The 25,135-nt window shown below is 45.0% G+C and overlaps 1 protein-coding gene across 5 annotated transcripts; it reads left to right on the top strand.

Moving 5' to 3' along the window:
• Nucleotides 1-388: 388 nt before the first annotated feature.
• On the top strand, nucleotides 389-23,401 carry SEPTIN3 (septin 3). Of its 5 annotated transcripts, none has more exons than XM_028745715.2 (10): nucleotides 389-1,313; nucleotides 10,756-10,947; nucleotides 12,572-12,700; nucleotides 14,172-14,253; nucleotides 15,053-15,190; nucleotides 15,991-16,108; nucleotides 16,223-16,318; nucleotides 17,238-17,337; nucleotides 18,717-18,768; nucleotides 19,032-23,401. In XM_028745715.2, exons 1-10 carry the CDS (start codon nucleotides 389-391, stop codon nucleotides 19,165-19,167), a joined length of 1,968 nt encoding a protein of 655 aa, XP_028601548.2. In that variant the 3' UTR covers nucleotides 19,168-23,401. The 5 variants fall into 5 exon arrangements, with proteins under 5 accessions (XP_028601548.2, XP_028601547.2, XP_028601550.1 ...); XM_028745714.2 differs by having other exon boundaries at nucleotides 389-1,328; nucleotides 10,762-10,947; XM_028745717.2 differs by lacking the exon at nucleotides 389-1,313 and adding an exon at nucleotides 3,607-4,038 and having other exon boundaries at nucleotides 17,241-17,337.
• The last annotated feature ends 1,734 nt before the right edge of the window (nucleotides 23,402-25,135 follow it).

Here is a 25,135-nt window from a genome sequence, read left to right as displayed (position 1 = left end):
GATCCGTACTTAACCTGAAACTGTTCTTAACCTGAAGCACCACTTTAGCTAATAGGGCCTCCTGCTGCTGCCGTGCCGCCGGAGCACAATTTCTGTTCTCATCCTGAAGCAAAGTACTTAACCCGAGGTAATATTTCTGGGTTAGCGGAGTCTGTAACCTGAAGCGTATGTAACCTGAAGCGTATGTAATCTGAGGTACCACTGTACAATCCTCATCTCTCAAATCACATTGGCTGGGTAAAGTATTGAGTATTTTGTTGCTAGGACAGAGCAGTTGGATCGAGTTACTTTTTTATTTTTATTTTACAGAGCCGCTACTGCTGAGTGCTTTGCATCAACCCTTCCTTTGGTTTTGTTATTTTAGGAAACACGGAAGCAGCAAGCGCCCATGATGGACAAGGACTTTACTCCTTCCCCACACAGGACCCGAAGATGTATTCCAACCTTAGGAGCCTCATCCAATCCCAGCCGCATCCCAGGACACACGACTCGCTCCCTTGGAATTGGGGGGCTGGCGGCTCTCAGCCCCATCTTGAAAAAGGAAGCCTGCCTCAACTCATTCAGGCAGGACCCCACCAAACAGCTCCCTTTGGCAAAAGGCAGAGGGATTCCTAAACCTCAATCGAGGCTTGGGCCCCCAAAGCCGCCTCGTTGCCATGATGGGCTCCTCTCCTCATGCTCAGCTCCTACCTCCTCCCAGTCTCCTCACTGGACAGCAGCCAATGGTTTGGAGGCACGTAAACTAAGCTCCCTCTCGTTTACTCTTCAGAGGAGCACCAATGCCCCTCCAGCTGGCCGGCAACTCCTCTCACACTCTATGGCAACAAGGAGGGAGTTCCAGAAGGTTCCCTTCCAAAAGGAAGCATTGGGAAGAAAAGAGGAGTTGCCTTCACCAAGCCATCTGCCATTGTCCGGATTACAAACCTTGCCCCAAAGGGTAGCTGAGATTTCAGCTGATATGCAAACCACTCTTTGCCTGGAAGACGGAAATCATACCTCAGATGCAGGCATGCCAGGTTCCCGGAGACGTTTGGCCCCTGCTAGCCCACCACCATCTCCTCCCCCTCAGCCACTTCCCAAAACCACAGAAGATCCCACAAATTCACCCCTGAAAGAAACGGTTCAGGAGGACTTTGCTTCTAATGACAGATATGGCATCCCAAAAGGCATCGATGAGCCCCGAGGCTTAGCTGAATCTGGAAAGATGTTACTTCCCTTCCCTCAGGAGTGTCTTGAGGAGCATGCTCTGAACGGCAACTGCTTCATGGCAGATTCCACGATGTCTCCTGTGACAAATACAACTGAGTTTGAATGTAAGTCCAAAAGTGGTGTCTTCTCATGTGTTTGCTGTGTGTATGCAGCGTGAGGGGTTCCCTCTTCTCAATTGCTGAGGGGCAAGATGCAGGGACTTAACATAATGTGTCATGAGATAATATTCTGATTCTATGTTGTTTCATCAGCTTGTGTCAGAGTCTCTGCTAAAGCATAAAACCAGTCAATACCAGTTAATGCAGTTTACTATGAGAGTAACCTGCCAACCTAGCAGTTCGAAAGCACGTCAAAGTCAAGTAGATAAATAGGTACCGCTCTGGCGGGAAGGTAAACGACGGTTCCATGCGCTGCTCTGATTCGCCAGAAGCGGCTTAGTCATGCTGGCCACATGGCCCGGAAGCTGTATGCCGGCTCCCTCGGCCAATAAAGCGAGATGAGCGCCGCAACCCCAGAGTCATCCGCGACTGGACCTAATGGTCAGGGGTCCCTTTACCTTTAATCTGAGAGCCAGCGTGGTGTAGTGGTTAAGAGCGGTAGACTCGTAATCTGATGAACCGGGTTCGCTTCCCCGCTCCTCCACATGCAGCTGCTGGGTGACTTTGGGCTAGTCACACTTCTCTGAAGTCTCTCAGCCCCACTCACCTCACAGAGTGTTTGTTGTGGGGGAGGAAGGGAAGGAGAATGTTAGCCACTTTGAGACTCCTTCGGGTAGTGATAAAGCGGGATATCAAATCCAAACTACTACTATTATTTTTCCATATGATTCCCCCGTTCAAGCTGGAGAAACCCCAGTGGAAGTGAATATACAAAGGTGCTTTATACTGACATTGATCCATGTAGGCCAGTTCCATCTGCTGCAGCTGTCAGTCACTCTTCAGACACCTTTCCAGCCCTGCTAGCTGTCAGGATCAACGGTATAATGGTGTAGGAACCAGGCGGGTAGGGGGAGCAACAGTTCTGGGCCTTTTTTCAGGCCCAGAGTAATGATGTCATATGGCTGTGTTTCACTTGCTCTGACAAATGAATGAGGTAATAACAAAGCTTTCAAGTGCCATCTGCCCCAACTGCAATAAAACATGTCTCTCCCGTATCGGTCTCTACAGCCGCAGCAAGTGCTTTAACTCCAACAGTTTGACTTTACCCCAATGGCTCTCTCTTCCATTGTCTCTTGAAACAGGCAGATGGCAACACACAAGTGACATCACTGTTGGTCACAAATTAACACAGTAGGAAGCTCAGGAATGAAAGGAATAATCCAGTAGAGGCTGAATGCTTCCTTCCTTTGTTGGGGTTTTGACTGTTTCATGCTAGCAGTTTAAAGCACAACACTTTTTGTTTTTTTAAACAAGATTGCTTGCATTTCTATTGCAAAGCTAGAGGTTGCATTAAAGGGGGTGCCATGATGAGCTCCTGCTCTCCAGAATTTACCATGACATCCCTGGACTGTAATGGTGGTCTGGAGGCAAATAGGCAGTCCAGCAAGGATAAGCAACCTACAAGCAATTCAAAAGGCATTCACACTGAGGTGCCAGGGCAGTGTGACATCAGAAATTGTGTACCTACTGGCTTCTAGCTTCCACCAAGACCACACATCAAAATCCATTGTCTGCATCTAAGCCCTATGACACCATTTCCTGGACATCTGCTTGAGCACTTTTTCAAAGGGTATCCATTTCCCACATTTCCCCACTTTTGTGTAGGAAACATTGTGCGACTTGTGCATCGCTGCTTGTGAAGATTGCACGAGTGTGTATTTATATTTCCCTGTGTGGTCATGGCTTCCCATGCAGCAAAATCCAGTTATGAGAACCACTTATATGTGGGTTATGCATTTTATTTTAGGTGGAAGTGTTTTTCCATACGTTGCCTTGTGCAGACCTGCTTCCCAGCTCCCCAGCACCTCCAAGGCATTTGTGCTTTGCCGTGACAAATGCGCAGAGACATACACAGATGTAGATGCCTAAAGGCACCGGGAGAGACATCCTGTGTGTGCACTATGCACACTGACACAAAGACAGATTCTCCTTGCCTGGGCTGACATGCAGACCGTTTCTGGCAGACACTCTGTGCCTCCACATAATGGGTTACTGCTTCTCACCATTTCTAAAAATGCATGTTTTAAATGGGGTCCAATTCTTGCTAGTGAAAGACCCAGATATAAGGCTGAAATGCCTAGATGCAGGCACACACTTTCCTCATTTCTTTGGCAAACGCTGCTGCCTGATGAAAGAGTTAACAATCCCTTTTCATGAAGTAGCTTCTTGTCTCTAGAGATGCTCAGCAGACAGTGCCATATGAAAGCTGCCTGGGAACAGGGGAGGAGAAAGGAGGGCGGAGAGGCAAGGAAGAAAGAGTATATATGTGCGGCGGGGAGGGGACAGTTTTCTGGCTTCAGCTAACCCATTTATCACAGCACCTCCCTTCAGGAGCCAGCACACATTTCCATGCCCACCAATCCAGTCAAGGTCTCCCAGATGCTTGGATGATCCAGCCCTTGATCCTGGGAAGAGAGGGAGGCAGAGTCTGGGGGAGATTTTGCAGGGATGTTTAATATTCAGGTCACGTGAACATGGCAGTGGCGGCATCAGCATCTCTGGTTATCTGAAATATCCATTGGAGAAGGAAAAAGGAGAGAGAAAGAGAGAGAGAGAGACATAGGGAGAAGAAAGAAAGAAACACAATCAGACTCTCAGAGGCAGCTTTTAGGCAGAGGGAAGTGAAGAGAAGGATCATATTCCAGAGACAAAGAAAGATTCATGTTCAAAGGTAGGTGGTCCAGGAGGATGCTTGCATGCTCTTATGGGTCTAGCGGGGCTCAGAGATGCAGGAGGGATGCTGAGCTCCGGCATGCTCTCTCGGCTCAGCAAGACATTTGGCGTTTGGCATGGAGACTGGCACAGGCACTGCTAATCTTGCAAGGGAGGGTTGTAGAAAGGGAAAGCAGCATTTCCTGCTCCTCTTCTTCCATCTGGTGTCAAGGGGGAAGCAGGCAGGGCAGCTGCAATGGTGCATCAGAGACACTGGGGCTTTTGTGAAGGCGCACATTAATTCCCAGCTGGCTCAGAGGCGTGAGCTGCCTTGCAGCTGGCTTGGCTGTTGCTGACCGCAGGCGATTCTTTCCTTTCAGTGGCATGGATGTGTGTCATATTGGAAACCTTGCTCCGGAATTGTGGAGTGGACCACGGGTGGGGTGATGGCAGGGAACCAGAGCTGGGTGGAGAGGCCGTTGTCTGTGGGCCTTGACTGGAGTCCTGTGGGATAACGGGTGGGGAGAGAAAGTGTCAGGGCTGGGGTGGCTGGGGAAAGGAAAGCAATGCTTGGTGAAAGGGGAAGAAGGGGTGTGGTGATGTGGGGGCTGGGTAGCAGGCACAAAAGGGCTGTAAATTAAAAGTGGGAGCAGGGTAGAGTGGGAGGCTTGAATGAATGAATCAATGAATGGATGGATGGATGCAGTGCTAGGGGAATGTGTTAATAGCAGGAGCTGTCATACAAGGGAATATGCCCAATGTCAAATAGCTGCAGCTATTGTGGCTGTGTGCACACCACACATTTAAAGCACCCCAGCCCAATGCTCATGGGAACTGTAGTTTGTTAAAGGAGCTGGGAATTGTAGCTCCGCGAGGGGTAAACTGTAGGATTCTTTGGGGTGGGGAAAATGTGCTTTAAATATTCTTTGACTGTATGGTGCACAGACAGCCACAGTTGTAGGTGGAACAGTTCTAGTCATCTGAATAAAGAGTGCAAATGTTTGAACTAAACAGTCTTATGTGGTTGTAGCAAATGCACCCTGCCTTTTAGCTGAGCCATTTCATGGGGACCTGGGCAGTTCTCTTATTCAGAGTCAGACCATTGGTCTATCTAGCTCAGGATTGTTTACCTTGGCTGGTAGTGGCTCTTCAAGGTCTTGGGTAGGGGCCTTCTCAATGCCTACCTCACTGGACTCCATGGGCCTTGATTTGGAGTAAGACATTTATAGGGTTACCTGAATTAATCTTTTTAAAAAGGGTATTGGATTCACATCCTCATGGAAGTAGCATCCTTTGTGAAGATACATGAACCTTGCTTCGCATTATTCACAATCAGCGTCCGTGTATCTTCACAAAGAGCGATTCCCTTCAGAAAAATTCTCTGCTTTGTCAAGAGCAGCCTTTTATTATTGTCTCCACATGTTCCAAGGTTGGGACTTAGGGCTCATCCACAATTCTGCTCACCTTATTGCTTTCCCCCTGGGCTTTTCCCAACTGGGCTTTTTCTGAATTGATGTTCGCTCCAATTTAGCATTGAAAATTGGGTTTCCAAGGAGAAAGCAGTGGGGCGAAGGCAAAACCGCTTGGATCCATGCTTTCTAGGCATGGGATGAGCAGAAGTGTAGAAGATCCTTTGGTGTTGAGAAACAGCTCTGCTAGTCAGAGCTTGGTGAGTCTGCACAGCTTTGTGCAGTTGTGACCTACTTGAGAATGGATTGTCTGAAAGCTACCTTCCCCGACCTGGTTTTCTCTAGATGTTTTGGACTACAACTCCCCTCAGCCCCAGAGTAGATGTCCAATGGCCAGGAATTATGGGTAGGCCAAAAACACCTGAAAGGGCACTAGGTTGGCCTATCCAAAGTTGTTGTTTTTTTAATAGGATGGGAGTGTGTTGGAACAAAGGTCCTCTCCCGGGTGTTCTGGAAACAGCACCTGTATCTTCTCTTTGTTTTCTTATGACAGAGGGTTTAAAAAGACTGCTAACTAGAAAGCCACATGCAAACTATTGCAATAAGAATAGCACAGCTCTCAGGGGAGGTATGCTCAGTGCGTTCCTTTTGAGGTCCTGTGTGTGGGCGCTTTCACAGGCTGCAGTGAAAATGGAGCCAGATCCCCACTGAAGGACAGGCAGCAGAACTGGAGGTGTATTCCATCAAAGCTGGTTATTATTTTGCTCCATAGAGTTACTCAGACAAAGGCAAGGAAGGCAAGGGGTGGAAGAAGAGCCTTCCATAGCTAGACTGTAGAAAATAATTACATCAGGGGTTATTGCTTTAAAATAAAGTTACTAATTATCATCTGGCCCTAAGCCAACAAAAGGGCTGCTGCAAATTCTAGAGATGTGATTAAATGTGTTGACCAGAGGGAATATACAGTTCAAATTCAACTAGCCCAATTATCAACTAACCCAACCCTTGGGCAGCAAATTTCATCAGGGTTGAAAAATGTTTTGCAAAGGAGAACAATCCTATTTTTGATACGATCCTTAATATTTTTGGTGCCTGAGGTGGAAAATCCAAACAGTGTCTTGAAGATGGCAAAAATATAAAAGCCTGCTGAATAAATGATAATTTGCTACCCCAAGTCTGGTGCTTGAAGCAGGCCACTTTGGCCTGTTTAATGGTAGGACTAGCCCTTCCTCATTTTAAGCTGTAATTCTGGCAAGACAAAATGTGTACCTTTATAAAATTTACAGATCACCCAATCATGTCGGATTATCAGTTTGGAATCCTTGTCTCGGGGCCTTCTGGGGTTTTGCTCAGAACTTCCATACGGGGGTGGAGCAGAGAGGAGGGAAAACTCCAATTTTGGCTCCTTTCTACCGCCCATAATTTACCAAGACAAACAGACAGAAGGAAATCCTCTCTGACTCCCTCAGACTCTGCTGTTGTTGCTATGCTGGTGCTATGGAAGGAGGGGACACGTAACTGAATTTCTCATTTGCACAGCAAATTGTTGAGGCAACAGCAAGATTGGGGCAACTACCGCTGGTTCGGGGAACGGCAAGGTAGAGTAGTGTGGTGTAGTGGTAAAAATGTTGGACTATTGCTGGGGTGACCCAGGTTTAAATCCTCTTTCCTTGGTAAAGCTGTTCCTAATTCATCTTGAGCCAAGGTGTGAACACCTTTGCATAGGGCAAGACATCTGGGCCTCATCAACACACCCCTGGTATGTGCAAAAACAGAAATGAATTGAAGCTGCCCAGCTAGGGGGCAAAGAGCTGTGAAATGCACCCAAAACCCAACAACCTCACTGTCTGAAGGTGGTGATGCGGACACCTCTTTAAAGGCATTTGCAACAATTAAGGGAGCAGCAAGCACCTATTGTAGGCTCAGCAGCCACCAGTTACCAGCACCAAGTAGAAAACACTGTACCAGATTCCAGAGAATGTAGAGGAAGTTTTTTTTTTTTTTTAAAGGAGGGCAAGTTCACTGCAGCAGGGAGATCCTTGGCCAGGCTTTGCCTGAAAGGAAGAGGAGGTTTCTTGGCAGAGGTAGAATAGACTGGAATTCTAGGCAGCTATTCAGAATAAGAACAGTTCCAGTCTAAAGGGCTATGTGGTTACCCAAGGGATGCTTGAGAACAAAGAGCTCCGTGGTCTACCAGGAACTGGCATGTGGAAGGAAGAGGATCTGGGCCTCAGGGATGCTAAAAAATAGTGCTGATCAAGACCACTTTGGGGTATGCATCTCAGCTTGTGTTTTCATCCCACAATGCTTTGCAACAGGTGAGCCACAATTAGTGCCTGTTGACACGTATTATTATGTGTGCATATTATGAACACGTGTTAAGGCAATCCTAAATAGAAGAAACTGCAGTCCTTAGGACTGGGCTGTTGAGAATGCAGCACAAAATGGTTTAAAACAAAAAAGGAAGGAAGAAAAAGCAGCAAGAGCTTCTCATGTTTTGTCAAATTGCTGGAGGTTTTCATAGCCAGCAGCAGCTTCAAGAAAGCTCTAAAAAGACAACAGGCGCCTCAGGGGATATCCCATCAGTACAAAAATCACAAACCGATTGTGAAATGTGAAATGAGAAACTTCCAGTGAAGGAGAGCTCACTTTGGCTCTCACATCCTTGATCCGGAGCTTGCTGATTCTTCAGTTACGTGGAGAAAAACCTGGGTCACAAGCCCTCTATGAAAGCCCACTGCAAATTCAGTGGAAATGGCATTTAGAAGTGGTGGCTGCTGGGATAAAGGAAATAATTGGGGTATATCTTCTTATTGACACTGAATGTCAGATAAATGAAGGTTGAATGATGTGTTGGATCTATCAAAAGAACTCTGAATCATCACCATGGAAAATCAGCGATCATGAATGAGTGCAATCCCATTACTGCCATGGATTCATTGCAAGGCCATGGGCAGTAGCGGTAGTCATGATGCTGTTATGCTTTCAGGTGATAAGTGCTTTGCACATATTATACTGTAATCCTAACATTAACCCTATAAAATCGGCCAGTATTGTTGTCCTCAAACTTCAGATGAAGTTCCAGGTTTGGTGTCTTCTGCTTGGTCTTCCTCCCACATCAGAATAGACCTCACTTGACCTTGCCTGGCAGCGGCAGGAATGCTATGAGGAATGCTATGTTTGGGACCACCATGTAAATTTCCCAAAATGCCTCATGGTTACACCACACCAGGTGCATTGTGGGAAATGGAAAGGACAGGTGGCTGCCCGACTCAGCTGCCTGTCAGGTGTGTGTGCGCAGGCAGAGAGCACAACAGGCATCCACATAGTGGTGGGCTGTGCCAGGATCCTGGCAGCTGCATGAGGATGCCACGTGCTTCACTGAGGCTGTGTTTTGCTTAAGACCGCCTAGCAAGTTCATGTCATGGCAAAAATGAGATCTGTAGCACAGTCCCTTAGGCACAACACAGTGCTGAGGGGCTCTCTCACCCCAAGAACTGGGCACCAATACAAAGAACTAGAGGCTGCTGGCTGTTTGACACAACTGGGCATTGCTGTTGGTACAGGGTGTTCTATGAGTGGGTAGGACCAGTTTCTTAAAGAGTGTGACAGTCTCTGTGCTGGAAAGATCCCAAAGCACTTAATTCTCATTTCGGGTGAAGAGATGTCGGTTTTCATCAATCCCTTAAAAAGGGATTTTTATTTTTAGTGGTGAAAACTCTAGCTAAATGGGCCCTTTGTGTTCTGGGAGAAAGAGTTATTAGATACAAACTAGGGACTGGATTGAATGGAAATGTTTGTCCCTTGGATCCTTACCATTGTCAAAGCAAAGTAGTACCTTTTGTCTAGTTTTCCTAAGGAGTGCGTGGATATTCTGATGCTTCGATGAGAATTGCTGAAAGGTAATCGGCTGTGGTTTATTAAAACCTTTGAATTTCAGCTGCTTTGTGGGAGTGGGAGTGGGAGTGGGGGGAGGGACCAGGGACCTGATTCTGCAAGGCCCTGTTTTAGTATTTTAAGGATATTCTTTTTTCAGTCTGTTGCTATCCACCACATGTAGTAGGGGATGCTGTGGACTGCAAATCAACACTATCAATCAGTAAATAAGGAACTGTTGTTACCATGATGTGATGGTATTTCTCACTTGTCAGATCTCATGCAGGGTGCTGTACCCTGCAGGCCTGGCATTAGAGTTTGGTGGGCCCTTGGCATGGTGCTGCCACCAGGCTCTGTGCCTGGTGCCACTGCTGCACTGCCAACATAGGTTCCACTTCCCACCACAATATGTCACTGCCATGGCCATGCTTCATGGGGCAGACAGCTCTCGCCATGCATCAAATGGCTCATGCAATGACAAGGAGATAATAACAGAAGCACATCTGCAAAAGCACAAATGGATAGAGAAAAGGGCCTTTGAGGAGGAGCTGTCTCGATTTGTTCTTCCCTTTCCCAATGGAAATGGAAGAGACCTGGCATTTTTCTATGAAATATACTGTTGTTGTTTTTTCTATATTTTTTATTAAATTTTCTGTTTTACATTTTAGAATATTCATTTAAACAGCCTTAAAATATCAATGACTTCCCCCTTCTCTTTCCATGGTTCATTTTGCATAACATAAATCCCTGCATATTTTATATAAACTAAACCATTCAGTATTCCATTATTACATCCATCAAAACTTATTTACACTGTTGAATTTATCTTAATGCTGCTCACATTTTCAAATATACACAATTTTCCTCCGTATATTCAAAAAACATTTTCCAATCTTCTTTAAATGTATATTCTTCTTGTTCTCTTATTCTATATGTTAGGTCTGCAAGTTGTGCATATTCTTCTTTAGCTGGGACTTTGCTCATTTTCCATTTTTGGGCTAATGAAACACAAGCCACAGTAGTGGCATACATAAATAACCTTTTTTGAGACCTGGGAATTTCCGTCTGAATTATCCCCAACAAAAGGACTCGGGTTTTTTTTGGTTTTTTTTGGAAAGCACCGTATTTTTCGCTCTATAGGATGCACTTTTTCCCCTCCAAAAATGAAGGGGGAAAGTGTGTGCGTCCTATGGAGCAAATGCAGGCTTTTGCTGAAGCCTGGAGAGCGAGAGGGGTCGGTGCGCACCGACCCCTCTCGCTCTCCAAGCTTCAGGAAGCTATCCGCAAGCCTGCAGAGCCTGGCGGGCAGCTATTTTTTTGGTTTTTTGAGGTAAGTATTTTTTTCAGTTCATTATGAATTATTTCCCAATACTCTTTTACCCTTTCACAGGTCTATCACATATCTCACTGCATCAGTAAATATACTGTTTACTTCCTCTCTCCACTTGCAGGGCCAGTAGATACCAAGCCTGAAGCAGCCATGTCTGAGCTGGTGCCAGAGCCGCGGCCAAAACCAGTCGTGCCAATGAAACCCGTTGGTATCAATTCCAATCTGCTGGGCTACATTGGGATCGACACCATCATAGAGCAGATGCGCAAGAAGACCATGAAAACTGGATTTGACTTCAACATCATGGTTGTCGGTAGGAAGGGATCCAAGGATCTTGTGAAGGGAGGCTTTGCTATGAAGCCAGGGGGCTAAACTGGGCAGCTAGTTAATCAGCTTGATTGCTCTTGCGTGTCTGTTTTTAAAAAGTTAATAGCCAGTGTGGTGGAGAGGGCAGCTGGACGGGGGTTGTGGTGTAGAAGGGTATGTTTGAGTGTGTCTAGAAACTAGTCTCCTGTTGATATTCGTTGCTCCACCCACTTTTGCTTCTGGCCCCGCCTACCACTGGCATGTGGCCTTAGAAGGTTGCCCAGAAGCTAGTGAAACTTCGGGTTGAAAAAGATTCCCTGGCCCCAGTACAGAGGAAGGGTTATAAAACTCTTTCCCCTCACCATGGTTCTAATTGCAGTCTGACTTTACAGCATGCAATGCAGGCAACTCCCAATTTACATGAGGGTTATGTTCTGAAATCGCACATATTTGAAACACCATGGGAAAAGTCTGCAAACGCCCTCTGGAAACCTTCAAAAAACCCTCAAAAAACTGGCAGCACATACCAGACTGGCAAGAAGGATGGCAAATTCGCCAAAGTCCACCACAATCACTCCAAACTTTTCTCAAACTTCAAAGCTCCACAGGCCTCATCAGTCGGTGCAAGGGGTCTTGGGATTGTACTTACAAAGTCTCATGGGATTGCTTGGTTATGTTTTGTGCCTTTTTTCCCTCTGGGCTCTTTCAGGGCCATTTTTTCCATTTTCAAAGACTTCCGGCTTTGGCATGATGTGTGTGAGTGTGGTGGCGCATCAACTGGACATGTGTAAATTGGGAGTTGCTTTTAGAAGGAAAGCTTCCATTAACCTCAATACAGTGGTACCTCGGTTTCTGAACATAATCCATTCCGGGAGGCCGTTCGGGTTTTGAAACATTCAAAAACTGAGGCTCAAAGGGCGGTCTGCAAATTTAATTGAGAAAACTGAGAAACACCAAGCGGAAGCCGTTCAACTTCTGAGTTGTGTTCGAAAATGGTAGCATTTACTTCTGGGTTTTCGGTGCTTGAGTTCTGAAACGTCCGTCAACAGAGACGTTCAAAAACTGAGGTACCACTGTACTACCACTGTTTAACAACATGAGCCACGGCCTGAGACAAACATGGCCTGTACACAATCTGCATGCCTGCCTTGCTACATCTACCATCACAAGAGCATCTCAAGGAAAACTTTCATTTCATTGGGAATGACTGCTTGTGCTCCCCATTGTCTGCTGATAGCCAAGCCAGGAAGCCATCGTTCTGATGAGCTCTTACTTTTACACCAGCCAGTGCCTTCTCAGCTCCCAGTGTGGTGTAGAGGTTAAGAGCGGTAGTCACGTAATCTGGGTAACCGGGTTCGCGTCTCCGCTCCTCCACATGCAGCTGCTGGGTGACCTTGGGCTAGTCACACTTCTTTGAAGTCTCTCAGCCCCACTCACCTCACAGAGTGTTTGTTGTGGGGGAGGAAGGGAAAGGAGATTGTTAGCCGCTTTGAGACTACTGAAGGGGAGTGAAAGGCGGGATATCAAATCCAAACTCTTCTTCTTCTTCTTCTCCCAGCAGCCGGGCCATAAATGGTTCTGCTGACTGGCTTGAAAAGGCTGTGGCAAATCCTGTATGCTTCTTTTAACAGGCCAGAGTGGACTGGGCAAATCCACACTTGTGAACACCCTCTTCAAATCCCAAGTCAGTCGCAAGTCTTCGGGCTGGAGCCGCGAGGAGAAGATCCCTAAGACAGTGGAAATCAAGGCCATTGGGCATGGTAAAATTGCCTAACGTTTACATCAAAGAGAGCTTTCAGAAGAGGGAAAGTAGACCTGGGGTGTTCCAGGAAGTAAAGCCCAGGCTGTCAGAGGCCTAGGAGATGTCTATATGTTGCAAAGGACTTGTCTGAATGACACCTGAAGGATCAGTCTGGTCCAGTGCACAGTCCAGTGTGCCATCCCTGCCTGTACCATCTCCAGGAATCTCTGTGGAGATGGCCTGACATGCATAGCCCAAAACTGCATGGCCAAGTCATAGATTTTAACTGGCTGGTCAACCGTTCAATGTTGGCCATGTTGTGACTGCATTGGGAATGCTGTCCCTGCATGGATGACTGGGAATGGCAGAGGCAGAGAGTGCATATTGCCTTCATGTGATGAAGCCCTTTCAGTTGTTGTCTGAATTGGTCCAGAGTTGCTACAGTGACAGTGTCCATACGGTGACAGAATATGTGGACGCTCACTCGGACTAGCTTGAGGTTCAGTTAGAGTGTCCATGTGCTTTACAGAGGACAGTCTAAGAAGTGCTTTCAAAAGACAGTCAACTCTTTGGAAGTGTATAAGATTTGATGAGATGTCTGGTCCAGGTCCAGTTTAAGGATGAAAGCTATAGGAAGAAAGAGCAGGCTGCCATGGAGTTGTCCAGCAGCAGTGAGCACTTGGGAAGCAGACTGAGCAGGCACATAGGTCTCCTGGTTAGAGTCTCCCCCCCATGATGAGATGCAGTGTATTGTGTTTATTTCTAAATTTGCATCTGTACATATAAATTAGCACATGCCAATTGCATGGAAAATAGTGTCCTCTTTTAGTAATAGGCCTCCCTGGAATCAATAGGCCACCCCAGGATCAATGTGTCTAATCTCTTGGACTTGAGGATATGTCCTTCTGGACAAAGACATGTCCCAAATTAAAGATCCACTTATAGGGCTTATCCACACTTACTTTTTGCCCTGGTCTCTCCAGGCACAGGTTCGTGCTTTAAAGCTCTGTGTCCTAGTACCCTTTTTTGGCCCTGGAGCTTTCCATGCAAAACTCGCTCTTTATAGCTGAAGTACAACAAATGGAAATTTGGGTTTTCCAAAAAAAGAGCTCTCAGAGATGCAGCTTCAAACATGGACCATGACTACAAAGAGCAGTGGAAAGGAAAGTGTGGATAAGCCCATGCTGGAGAGGTGCCATACAGAAACAGGCCTCTGTTTGGATCCGAATTTATAGGGTTTACCCCCCCCCCCTCTGTCGTCTATTGGGGATTATTGCAAAGGGTCCAAGCTATGTTGTGCTCCCCTTCCACCATCAAGCTAGATCTTGTAATGTTCTAGAAAAGGAGCTTTATTTCTACAAGGGCCACATAGATCTACATGTTCAAAAAGAGCCTCTCCTTTCCCCACTCAGTACCATGTAAAGGCCTTTATCATCTCTATAAAAAGTGTTCAGTTTTGGAGGAAGATAACTGTAACATTTCTCCCCCAGTTATTGAAGAAGGTGGTGTCAAAATGAAGCTCACAGTTATTGACACCCCTGGATTTGGTGACCAGATCAACAATGAAAACTGGTGAGTGTTTTGTTCCTTCGCTGATTCTCAGTCTCCTCCCTACTTTCTTTCTCCTGCATGACTTAGCATAACTAGATGAAGGAAGCAGGACTTAAGATGGGTAGATATTTTTTTTTTGCTCTGAGGCAGACTCCTGTCCAGTGTTATTAGTGCCCAAGAACCCAAGATAATCTGCACCATAGGGGTGGTTGTTGTTGTTTGGTCATTTAGTCGTGTCCGACTCTTCGTGACCCCATGGACCAGAGCACGCCAGGCACTCCTGTCTTCCTCTGCCTCCCACAGTTTAGTCAAACGGATGGTAGTGTTACAATATTTACCAGTCAAATGCCCGCTGCGATGCTTAATACACAAGGATAAAAATAAGCTACAAAAACAGACCTTGGGACATATTTAGGGATTATGTTGCTCAGCAATTCCCCTAGGTGACATTAGGACCCACTAGTGGGGCTTCAGGAACCCTGATTGTTGCCAAAGTGGAGAGGAGTAGGGAAAGCATGGATCTTCCAAAACCAAGTTTATATTGAAGGATCCTCTTCAAGGCTTGGACTCACTGGCGGTGGAAGGGGGATGTGGGGGGTGCGGTCCGCCCCAGGTATCACCCCTGAGGGGGGTGACATTGCCGCCCCGCCCCCTGGGATGCTCGCTGTGGGTGGCACCCCCCTGGGACGGTTGCTGCTTGCTGTGGCGCCCCCATGGGACACTGACCGCCCCGCCCTGCTTGGACTACTGACATTGCAATCTAGTTTCCTTGAATATGAGATAAAGGTATGTCTACCTTTTTTCTCCCTGACCCTCCTAGCTGGGAGCCCATTGAGAAATATATTAATGAGCAGTATGAGAAGTTCCTGAAGGAGGAGGTCAATATTGCAAGAAAGAAACGGATCCCAGACACGAGAGTCCACTGTTGCCTCTACTTTATCTCCCCCACAGGTCACTCGTATGTATCTCATCCGTTCTGGTGCATGCTCATAAGACTGGGAGGGAAGGGGAGTGGGAGGGCCCTGGGGTGCTAAGTGAACAAAACAGGGATCTCCACAAACTACCTGGCACCATGTGCAGGGTGTACAAGTCTCCCCTGACAAGCCACACAGCAGACCAAGGTAATGATGGGGTAGCCATTGGGCTGCATAGTCCTAATAGTAACTGGTATCTCTTCCACTTTTGTGCCATAATGAGAGTGTGCTGTGTCAGACATCCCTCTAACATTATTGATGAAAATGGAGTTCCAGAAAAGAACAATTCAGCCATTGCTTGTCTATTCCTGCCCATGTTCATAATTGGCAGGAAGCTCCCATGAACCTATATTCTTAGGTTCACACATGCATTGTTATGGTTTTGCCAGTTGTTAGGAAGCTGCTACCAGTCATGGTTTTTCAACAAGTGTCTACTTGGCAAAATTCGCGTCATCTTGTGTAATGCTCACACGAGATACTGTACAGCAGGATGCCTTTCCACCTTGCTTCAATTTTTTCCGTATTGAAGTCTCCTTCTTATCTCTCTATCTTTCCACTGAATGTATCCAGTGGGTTTTTAATGCTATGCCTATGGAGGAAATTAAGAAGTAGCGATCCAGAGCTATAGATGAGAAAGACTCTAGTTCATTTCCCCCTTTCTAACCTAGAAACAGAATAAAAACAGGAAGGGGGTTAATTTTGTGTATGCTAGGAGCAAGACAATATGCTCTTCTTCGTTAAAGGTAGTGGTGGATTCTTAATAGTCTTTTTTCCTGGACTGTAGCTTAAGACCTTTGGATATGGAATTCATGAAGCACTTGAGCAAAGTAGTCAACATCATCCCAGTTATCGCCAAGGCAGACACCATGACTCTGGAGGAGAAGATTGAGTTCAAACAGAGGGTAAGTATCCTGGGAAACATCCAGTAAAAAACACAAACACACAGTCCTTTAAGTGTTGTGCCAGGAAAACTCTCTCTTATATAGCTTTGAATTTTATTTTATTTTTCTACCCAGGTCCGCAAGGAACTGGAAATCAATGGCATCGAATTTTACCCCCAAAAGGAGTTTGATGAGGACCTTGAAGATAAGACAGAGAATGACAAAATCAGGGTAGGATGCTTATAATTGTGGAGTAGATTTTCTTGTTGAGATGCTAGGGTAACTTGAGTCCAGTGTTTTCTTCTTGGTCCTCACCATGCTTGGTGTGAGTTGGATGTAGTAAAAGTTGGCTGTAAACGTTACAGCCACTATGGAAGCATAAGAAATGGATTCTTCCAACCTTATAACTGTATACATTTGTATTTTGTAGTTCCTGAGGTGAGAATTAAGCGTTTTTGAGGGCTTAATTAAGAGTTAATGTGGGGTTCCTGTCCTCACAAATGTTTGTTTCCTATAAGTTTCCTATAAGTTTACATGGGACTTCCTTCTGAGTAAAAGTAAAGGTAAAGGGACCCCCGACCATTAGGTCCAGTCGTGACCGACTCTGGGGTTGTGGCACTCATCTCGCTTTATTGGCCGAGGGAGCCGGCGTACAGCTTCCGGGTCATGTGGCCAGCATAACTATGCCGCTTCTGGCGAACCAGAGCAGCGCATGGAAATGCCATTTACCTTTCCGCCGGAGCGGTACCTATTTATCTACTTGCACTTTGACGTGCTTTCGAACTGCTAGGTTGGCAGGAGCAGGGACCGAGCAACGGGAGCTCACCCCGTCGCAGGGATTCAAACCGCCGACCTTCTGATCGGCAAGTCCTAGGCTCTGTGGTTTAACGCACAGCGCCTCCCGCGTCCCTTCCTTCTGAGTAAACTTGCTTTAAATTTCATTGTAAAGGTGTCAACAGTCTAAAGAATTGGAATGCTGAAAAGAGTATAGCGTGAAGGGCCAGCATGCATGTCTGCTAGGCATTGGGGTTGGTAACTGGGACAGAATCAAGTATGCAGCAAGCTGGGGAAGAAATACAAGAAAGGAAAACAAGCAATTGTCCATACGTGTCTCGCAGAGAAGCAAAGTCATTTCATTGTATATTTTCAGCAGGAAAGTATGCCATTTGCCGTGGTGGGCAGCGACAAGGAATATCAAGTGAACGGGAAAAGGGTCCTGGGGAGGAAGACACCCTGGGGAGTCATCGAAGGTAAGCTGACGCTGATCCTACAGTTTCTGGTAGTTGCATTTTTAGATTGCCAATAGGCTGTAGAAGCTAAAATGGCAAGGTCAACATTCCCGGCAGGGAGCCTCAGTATGGTGCAGCGAGTGTTTCTGGTAGAGATGTCTTGCTTTGTTGCCAGTTGTGCTCCCTGGAATTATCAGCCACCATTTCTTTCTCCTGCAACAGAAGCTGTTTGCCAGTAATGATCTGAATTAATAAACAATGGATATGTTTATCAGAGTTGCCAGTGATGGCCCAGTTTGCACATAATACCAAACCACGGCTTAGTGCACTCCTCCCTCAGTCCTCCTACCGGGGCTAATACATGGTTTGCCTTTGCATTATGTCCAAACCTGAGCTCCTGGCTTGTCTCCATCTGAAAAACCATGAGCAGTAAATCAGGAACAAACCTTGGCTACAGCTTGTGGTTTGCCTGGAGCAAAACCAACCATGAGCCCAGGTTTGGAAGGGAAAGGTAAACAGTAAGCCAAAGCATGGCTTAGGCTTGGGTAGTGTTGTGACAGCAGGACTGGGGGTGGAAATCAGCAGCTATAATCTTCATTGCAAGAACCCACCTGCTTGTTTGTTTGCACTAAGCCATTGCTTGGCTTAGCATTAACTGAGTTAGCACACAAAATGAATGGGCCACAAATACTTTCAAGGCTGGGCTAAACATTTAAACTAATCTGGTAATGCATAAAGGTAGCTAGAAAGATTGTAGACAATTCTTATTTGAGATTGTCAAAGAAAGGCTTTATAGGTGTCCTACTGGATATGATTTAGACAGCCTGCCTTCAGGCCAGCGGTGATGGGACTCAGCTATACAGCTGCAAATAAAACGTTTTAAATGTGTTGTAAAGTGCAATATACAAATGTGACATTAGATGGCAACAGTGAGCCATGCCAAATTCAATGTATTTTTCAAAACGTTTTTAAAAAGCATTTTCACAGCGTTTTTTTATTTATGTGTAGATTCCACCATGGGGACTGGTATAAGCAGGTGTGCTGGAAAAGTATAATGAAATTCCTGTGAATTGTTTCACCTAATTCACTAGTTTGCTTAGAACAGGCACATGCAAACTTGGCCCTCCAGATGTTTTGGGACTACAACTCCCATCATCACTGGCTAACAGGACCAGTGGTCAGGGATGATGGGAGTTGTAGTCCCGAAACATCTGGAGGGCTGAGTTTGCCCATGCCAGGCTTAGACTATATGGGACAGCCTGAAAAACAACAACAAGCAAGCCACTTTTATTAGTGCTGCTTCAGGTGGAAGCTGGCCTTAATGTATTTCTCTGAGTTGTGTAATACTGTAGCAGAACCACTATTCAAGGCATGATTAATGTATTTCCCTTTATTTACAGTGGAAAATCTCAGTCACTGTGAATTTGCTCTACTTCGAGACTTTCTCATTAGGTGAGTCCATTGGTTGTTAAAAGGTGCTGCTTATTGAATTGAAAATGACTTTCTGATGAGATCTAAATTGGAATAGCAATGTGATGTGTTTATGCTAGAACGGATGGTTGTGCTGCAGCTCCAAGAAAGCCTTAAAAAAAAAAAAGCACTTTAAAGCCATTTAAATCGGGATCTCAGGGCAACAATGAGTGCTCCTATACTTGCATAATAGACTCCCTTGTATTTTTCCCCTGTATTCTCTGTCTTTTTCTCCTACTCCTTAGGACCCACCTTCAAGATCTAAAAGAAGTAACGCACAACATCCACTATGAGACTTACAGGGCTAAACGACTGAATGACAATGGGGGGCTGCCCCCAGTGACCGTAGAAACAGAAGAAAACCATGAAAGCAACCTGTGAAGGACCCATCAAGTTATCTGCCATCTCCGAATTATAACCACTACTACCACCCCATCCCTTGATTTGAATTCAGGCCTCTCTTTGAAGCATGTGGAATATCCTTTGTGTGTGCATACTGGGGAAGAACCCCAACTTCACCCAAATGTCCCCATCTATTATTATTATTAATTATTATTATTTGAATTTTGTATTTTGCACAGCAGACTCTAGTCTTCCGTTGTATTCCAAGATTCAATTGTGCATCCTGATTGTGGGGAAAGTTGAAAGAATTCTGGAAGTGGTGCAATCTCTGGGGGTCACGAGAAATTCCTCCCAGGGAGATAATGAGATCAATGTGAGGATGTTGTATGCACTGTGGTGGAAACAGAGAGCCATATTTTGGATGCGAGTTTCACAGGTCTGGAAGAGACTGGGTTGCTCTGCAGCTGTGATAGATGGTTTGTGTCGTAGGCTCAGTTCTCAGCATGGAAGCAGGAAAAATGGACTCAGACTAGATCTCACTGACAGTTATGTGAATTAAGGTGCAGTGAAATAAACGGGAGGGAATCTTTTGCCAAGCAAATGTGTTTCAATGTGCCAGTGTAAGAAAAAAGACAAAAAGACAGGATTTTGGCCATTTTGGCCCATACCGATGGGAGGCAAAGTTGTTGAGTGAAAAACAAGAGTGGAGATTTGATTTGGGAGTATTAGTTTTCTTGGTGTGTGGGGGGGGGGGGAGCATTAATAGTGAGGAACTGCTTTCAAACTGCGCTTTAAACATTTTTGTTAAAGTTCAAGGCCGCCCTTGTCACCATTGCATATCTGATATCTTGATTCCGACTGGCTCTCAGATTTGTCAGATCTGCTCTTTTAACAGAAACGTTACTGTAATAATCCCCTTTGGATTGTTGCAGCAGCTGAAAACACCAAGAATGCAACATGTTCCAATTGTGCCTTTCCACTCTCTGACCTACTGATGAGAAGACAGCTTTCTGCAAAGCAGAGAGCCCCTTATGCTGGGAGGATTCCCCTCCCAAAGAAGATGTCTCCCTATCCATTGCACACTGAGAGGTCAAACAGCATGAAGAGGCTACTTGGGCAGAACACACTTGTCCTTGATCCCATAGCCTGGCATTCTTAACCTGACTTTGCTCTCCATAGGCTTTCCTTGGGTGGTCTAGGAATCAGCTTGATTGCAGGTATGCTGCCAATTATATATCTTTAGATATGTAATTTGGTAGCACCATCCAAATTCTGAGAATCATAGCCTTTGTTTTTGAAACAAGAGCAAGTGCCTAGGTTTCACGATGGCGGAGGGGGAAAATTTGTTAAGATGTTAATGCATCTGCAGAAGGCTGAGAAAGCAGAAGTGGCTTGTGTGGTACTTTTGGTGGTCAGGAGGACTTACATTGACCTGTGCAGGCCCCAGACTGTCCCTGCTCCATCCTGTTTTTGTTATTTTGTACTGTCTCTCAAAGTGCCAGAAGTACTATATCTTAAAGTGCCGGAAATACCTAACTCCGTTTCAGATGTTAATTCATAAACCTGTGTTCAAATTCAAAGGATCTTTCTGCCCAATATAATTTAGTAAAACAAAACAAAACACCGTGCCTCATATTTCTCCCAATTGGAACCAAGCCAGCTAACAATAGCAGAAGACACAATGCAGAATGGGGACATAGGAAGCCATTGGTCCACCTAGTTCAGTACTGGCTTCTTGACTGCAGCTCACCAAGGTCTCAGACAAGACTCTGAGCTATAGCCCATCCTCACTGTAGATTATGACACAGAAATATAAATGGAACAAACTCTGTCACCAGCTCTATGTAATCCACAGCTTGGTAGTCACAGTTCTAACAGGAAACTCACCTAAAAATCAGATTTTTTACAGTATTTCCTAAATCCTAAAGATTCGGGCACTGGAGGTGTTTCATTCAGAGTTCTATAGAATCGCAGTGAGAGCTCCAGGCCACTGCATATTTTTCTTGGTTTTACAAATGGATGATATGCCATCTGGAATAGACCATTGTCAAATATCCTGAACCAGTAGGAAGAGAAACATGGAGAGAGGTACTCTGCAAGCTATTATACCTAAGCTTTAGAAAGTTGAGTGGCAAGCCCCAATGTAACCACCAAAATCTGGTCAAGCAGGGAAATGAGGGGCGTGTGTAATTTTGTTGCTGCTGCAAGGGATGTTGCTTTTTGGAAATTTGCAGAGGACAGCATAAATAAGGTCCCATAACTTATTTGAGCCTTATCACCTGTTTCTGATGGTGTTGAAATCCAGCCTATGAAAGAGCAGGGATGGTAAATGCTCCAAAGCCCTTCCAAATAGATTTTCTGCCACAAGGACCCAGATCCTGTGGCTGACATGCTGTACCTCAAGGCCCACAGACCAGGTAGAACATCCTTTTGGAGCCTTGCAACATCAGAGGTGGGCACTTATAGCAATATACATTTAAAACAACAATTGATTAAAGAAGAAACATTTGACCATTTAGCATTATTATTCTGTCTATTAGCCCAGCTTATTGGTCCCTTGCTATTTAATCATTCTCCATTACTCAAAACATAAAACATATAGTAACCATGCTACTTGCACATTCATTTCAATAGACATAGGTGCTTATTAGCAGAGAATATTTTACTGAAAGCCACTCAAACATGAGGATAGCAACTGCTGTCTAAGTTGATGCAGTGGTGATATAAGATGATAATGTAAAAACTTTACTGTATGAGCCAAAAGACCCTGGTCTCGCTCAGGCCAGTTTCAAAGTTAACTAATTACTGTATTTTACAACATTGCCACAGCACCAGAACTTTAGGACTTAGGGACAAATGATCTCATTCTTCAATACGGGCAGAATATCTGTCTCGTCTTCAGTGCAGGCCCAGTCAATGAAATCCAGGTTTGCCTGAAGTTGAGGCAGGCCTTCCAATTTATTTCTGTGCATAAAATCTTCCTTTATCTAGCTTAGTCACTGAGAGGCCAGTGAGACTAGCAGGTTATAAATATGCCTAACCCTTGCATAGCTGAAGTCAAAGATGAAATGAGCTTACTGGTTTTAGCCTAGACCTGAGAGGATTTTTGGAAACCTTTTGTGGTTTTCTGTAGCACAGCAATAATAATTGCATGGCATTTTTGATGAACAGAGGTAAAATCATTGGAGTCCTCTATGGTTTTATGCCAGGGCAGGGGTGTTTTGGAAGATTGTCGGATAAAGGTTGTTGCAGCATTGTGGTAGTTAGAACTGTAAGTTTAAAAAAAAAAAAAACAACAAATATTAGATGCTGCAATATAACAGAACCATGTGAGACTAAGTTGGGTAGTGGAATAACAGACAAAGATTTGGGGGAGAATTGATCTGCATGTGAAGGGTTGTATCCAGTGCTTTTTTTCTTTAAAAAAATGTTTAGGGGTACTCTCATTTAGCTACTCATATTGAAATACTGCCCCTCAATGAGGCCAAACTTAGATTCACAAAATGTTTAGGGGTATGTGTACCCCCAGGGAAAAAAAGCACTGGTTGTATCAGAGATTTATGACTGCATTATGCCAGTGGTTAGGCTTCTGTATCTGTGTGGAGGCCTCTTCAATATCATGTTGGTCTGTCAACATACATCAGAATCACCAGACATGGCATGGCACCTCTGGTAGTGTTGCTTTTGTCCATCTACAGTATATCAGCTCTGTTTAGCTTTGTTGGTCTCTGGGCAGAGGAAGCCGAGCGATCCTACTGCCCTTTAACCTGCCTCAGCCTGACCTTGCCTATTGTGTGAGGAAAGCCCCAGCCATGGTGCTTGAATCCAGGCATATCAGCTGTTCTCTGCTCACATGCAAGCGGATGGCTGCATGCAATTCCACCTGACCTTCCTTTTATCTCACTTGTAATCAGACCACAATGCTGCTTATTTGTGAATCCTGTTTCTGTCAAGTTTTTCCTCTGCACTTCTGGTGGCAAACTTGTCTAGGCAAGCATCAGCAGCCTTTTCTACATTTTTCATTGTTGAACTATGCTCATCATGTCCATCTCAGCAAGCCACAGCCCATTAATGGTACATCAAGGCCATTTCACAGCCAGCAGGTTCTTTCCAGCCTTGCATTTGATCTACACTAGGACTGGTGCACATGGTACAGCTACTACCTGGGAACCACCAAAATGTTGCTTTAAGTGAAATGGAAAGTTAGTTTTTCAGGGTTTCTCCAGAGGCAAAATGGAACATCTAGAATGTATGTGGCACTGTATGTATAAATGAAATGGATGGGTTGCTTCCTACAGACTCAGAATCTAAAAGTGGGGGGGAGCTCATCCAGACTTGCGCCTGCCCCATGCCTAGATAGCCTGAGCAGTTTTCCACTTGTCCCATGCTTCCTAGCCCTGGGCCTGAGTGGTTTTGCCCTTGCCAAACTGCTTTCCCCTGGAAAATCTGCCCTTTAGCAACAAAGCAGAGCCAACGTGAGTCTGAAGAAAACCTGATTGATGTTTATTCTGATTCAGTGGTAAGGATCAGGTTTTCCCAGGTGAAAGCAGCAGGCAAGGACAATTCTGGATGAGTCCAGGGAGAGATAGAGAGATGGAGAGAGGGGAGGGGGAAGGGAAAGGGTCATTTACGGTATGTCCAGTGAGTCACTGGATTGGTATATTTCCCCATGCTGCTACACAGCTCTTTTTTTTTTTTTGCTTTTTGAACCTTTTGCATTGTGGGGAAAACTGACCAATCCATGTGGTGAAAGCTGTCACAAAGGGCAATTTAAAGCAGGTCCATCTCCATGTGGCAGCTGTAACATGTGCATTGCTTGTAGTCAAGGCTGCTAGAAGCCATGAATGTTTATCCATTTAAGCTATTTTTATTTCAAGCATAGTGGCAAAACTTCCAGAGTGGTAGCTTCATCCTAAATCTACATCTTCAGGCATTGATGCTACTGTCTGATGAAGGTTTGGTGCACTTGACTACCCAGTCAAAGGGACATTATTTTCACTCAAGATTTAGCTGCTGTGACTATAGGGCTATATTTTACTTTGTACATGGGACCAACAGGTGTGAGGAATGCAGATTTGTTTTCCTTGGTGGAGGAACTGTGGTCTGAGAACTCCAAATCCAAGTTTTAATGGTTTTAGTTTCTGTTGAACAATTTCTGCCTGCATCAATCTAAACGGTAAAATATTGTTCGTCACTTTGCTGCATAGCAAGATTAACGTTACAGTTTCACCCTCAGGCTGAGCTGAGCAGGTCCATTTATTTTAAGATAATTTCCATTTATATTATAGCAAATCTAAATTTGCATGTTATAGTACATGCTGTCCATAAGAGGAAAAAGCAGAGATATGCACACACTCCTTGTCAATATGGATCTTTGCTTTTCTAGCTGAGAATGCCACAGTGTTCATAGCCTTTTGCTGCAGCCTGTGGTATTTACTAATATGAAATTATCTTTTGCTCCACTCCAATCTGCCCAGATCAAATGCCACCCAAGACACACAAACTCCCTAAATAGCACTCTGCTGACTATGACTACAGTACTACTACTGCTACTGTTATAAATGTAATAAGAAAGCAAATGCCCCATAGTAAAATTTTGGCTTCCCTCTTTTTGAGGTTCTTTAACGTTAAACGTGGATCTAGACAACAAGGCCATAAAAGAGACACAGGTGCAGAGAAAAAGATATCAGTGGAATCCTACTGTAGTCTCTGAAAATCCTACATTGTCATTGTGCATACTGAGATGTACCTAAAGTATTTTGGAAATCTAGATCCTCTTGCAAGCAAGTTCATGGGTAATTGTAGATTACACTAAGATTATTTTCTTCTTCTTCTGGCAGAGAAACTAATACAAGCATGGTAAATGAACGTAGCCTAGATTCTCCTGGTGCCTCTAGCTTATGGCAGTATCATAATGAAGTCCTCTTGTCATCTGTCCAGTCCTGGTTGAGATAAATGACAAAAAGACACATACCAGTGATGTAAATGTTGCTAGACTTAACTTTCT

This window comes from Podarcis muralis, chromosome 10 (genome assembly GCF_964188315.1).
Source record: "Podarcis muralis chromosome 10, rPodMur119.hap1.1, whole genome shotgun sequence".
NCBI lineage: Eukaryota > Metazoa > Chordata > Lepidosauria > Squamata > Lacertidae > Podarcis > Podarcis muralis.
This window is presented reverse-complemented; position numbering and strand designations above follow the sequence as displayed.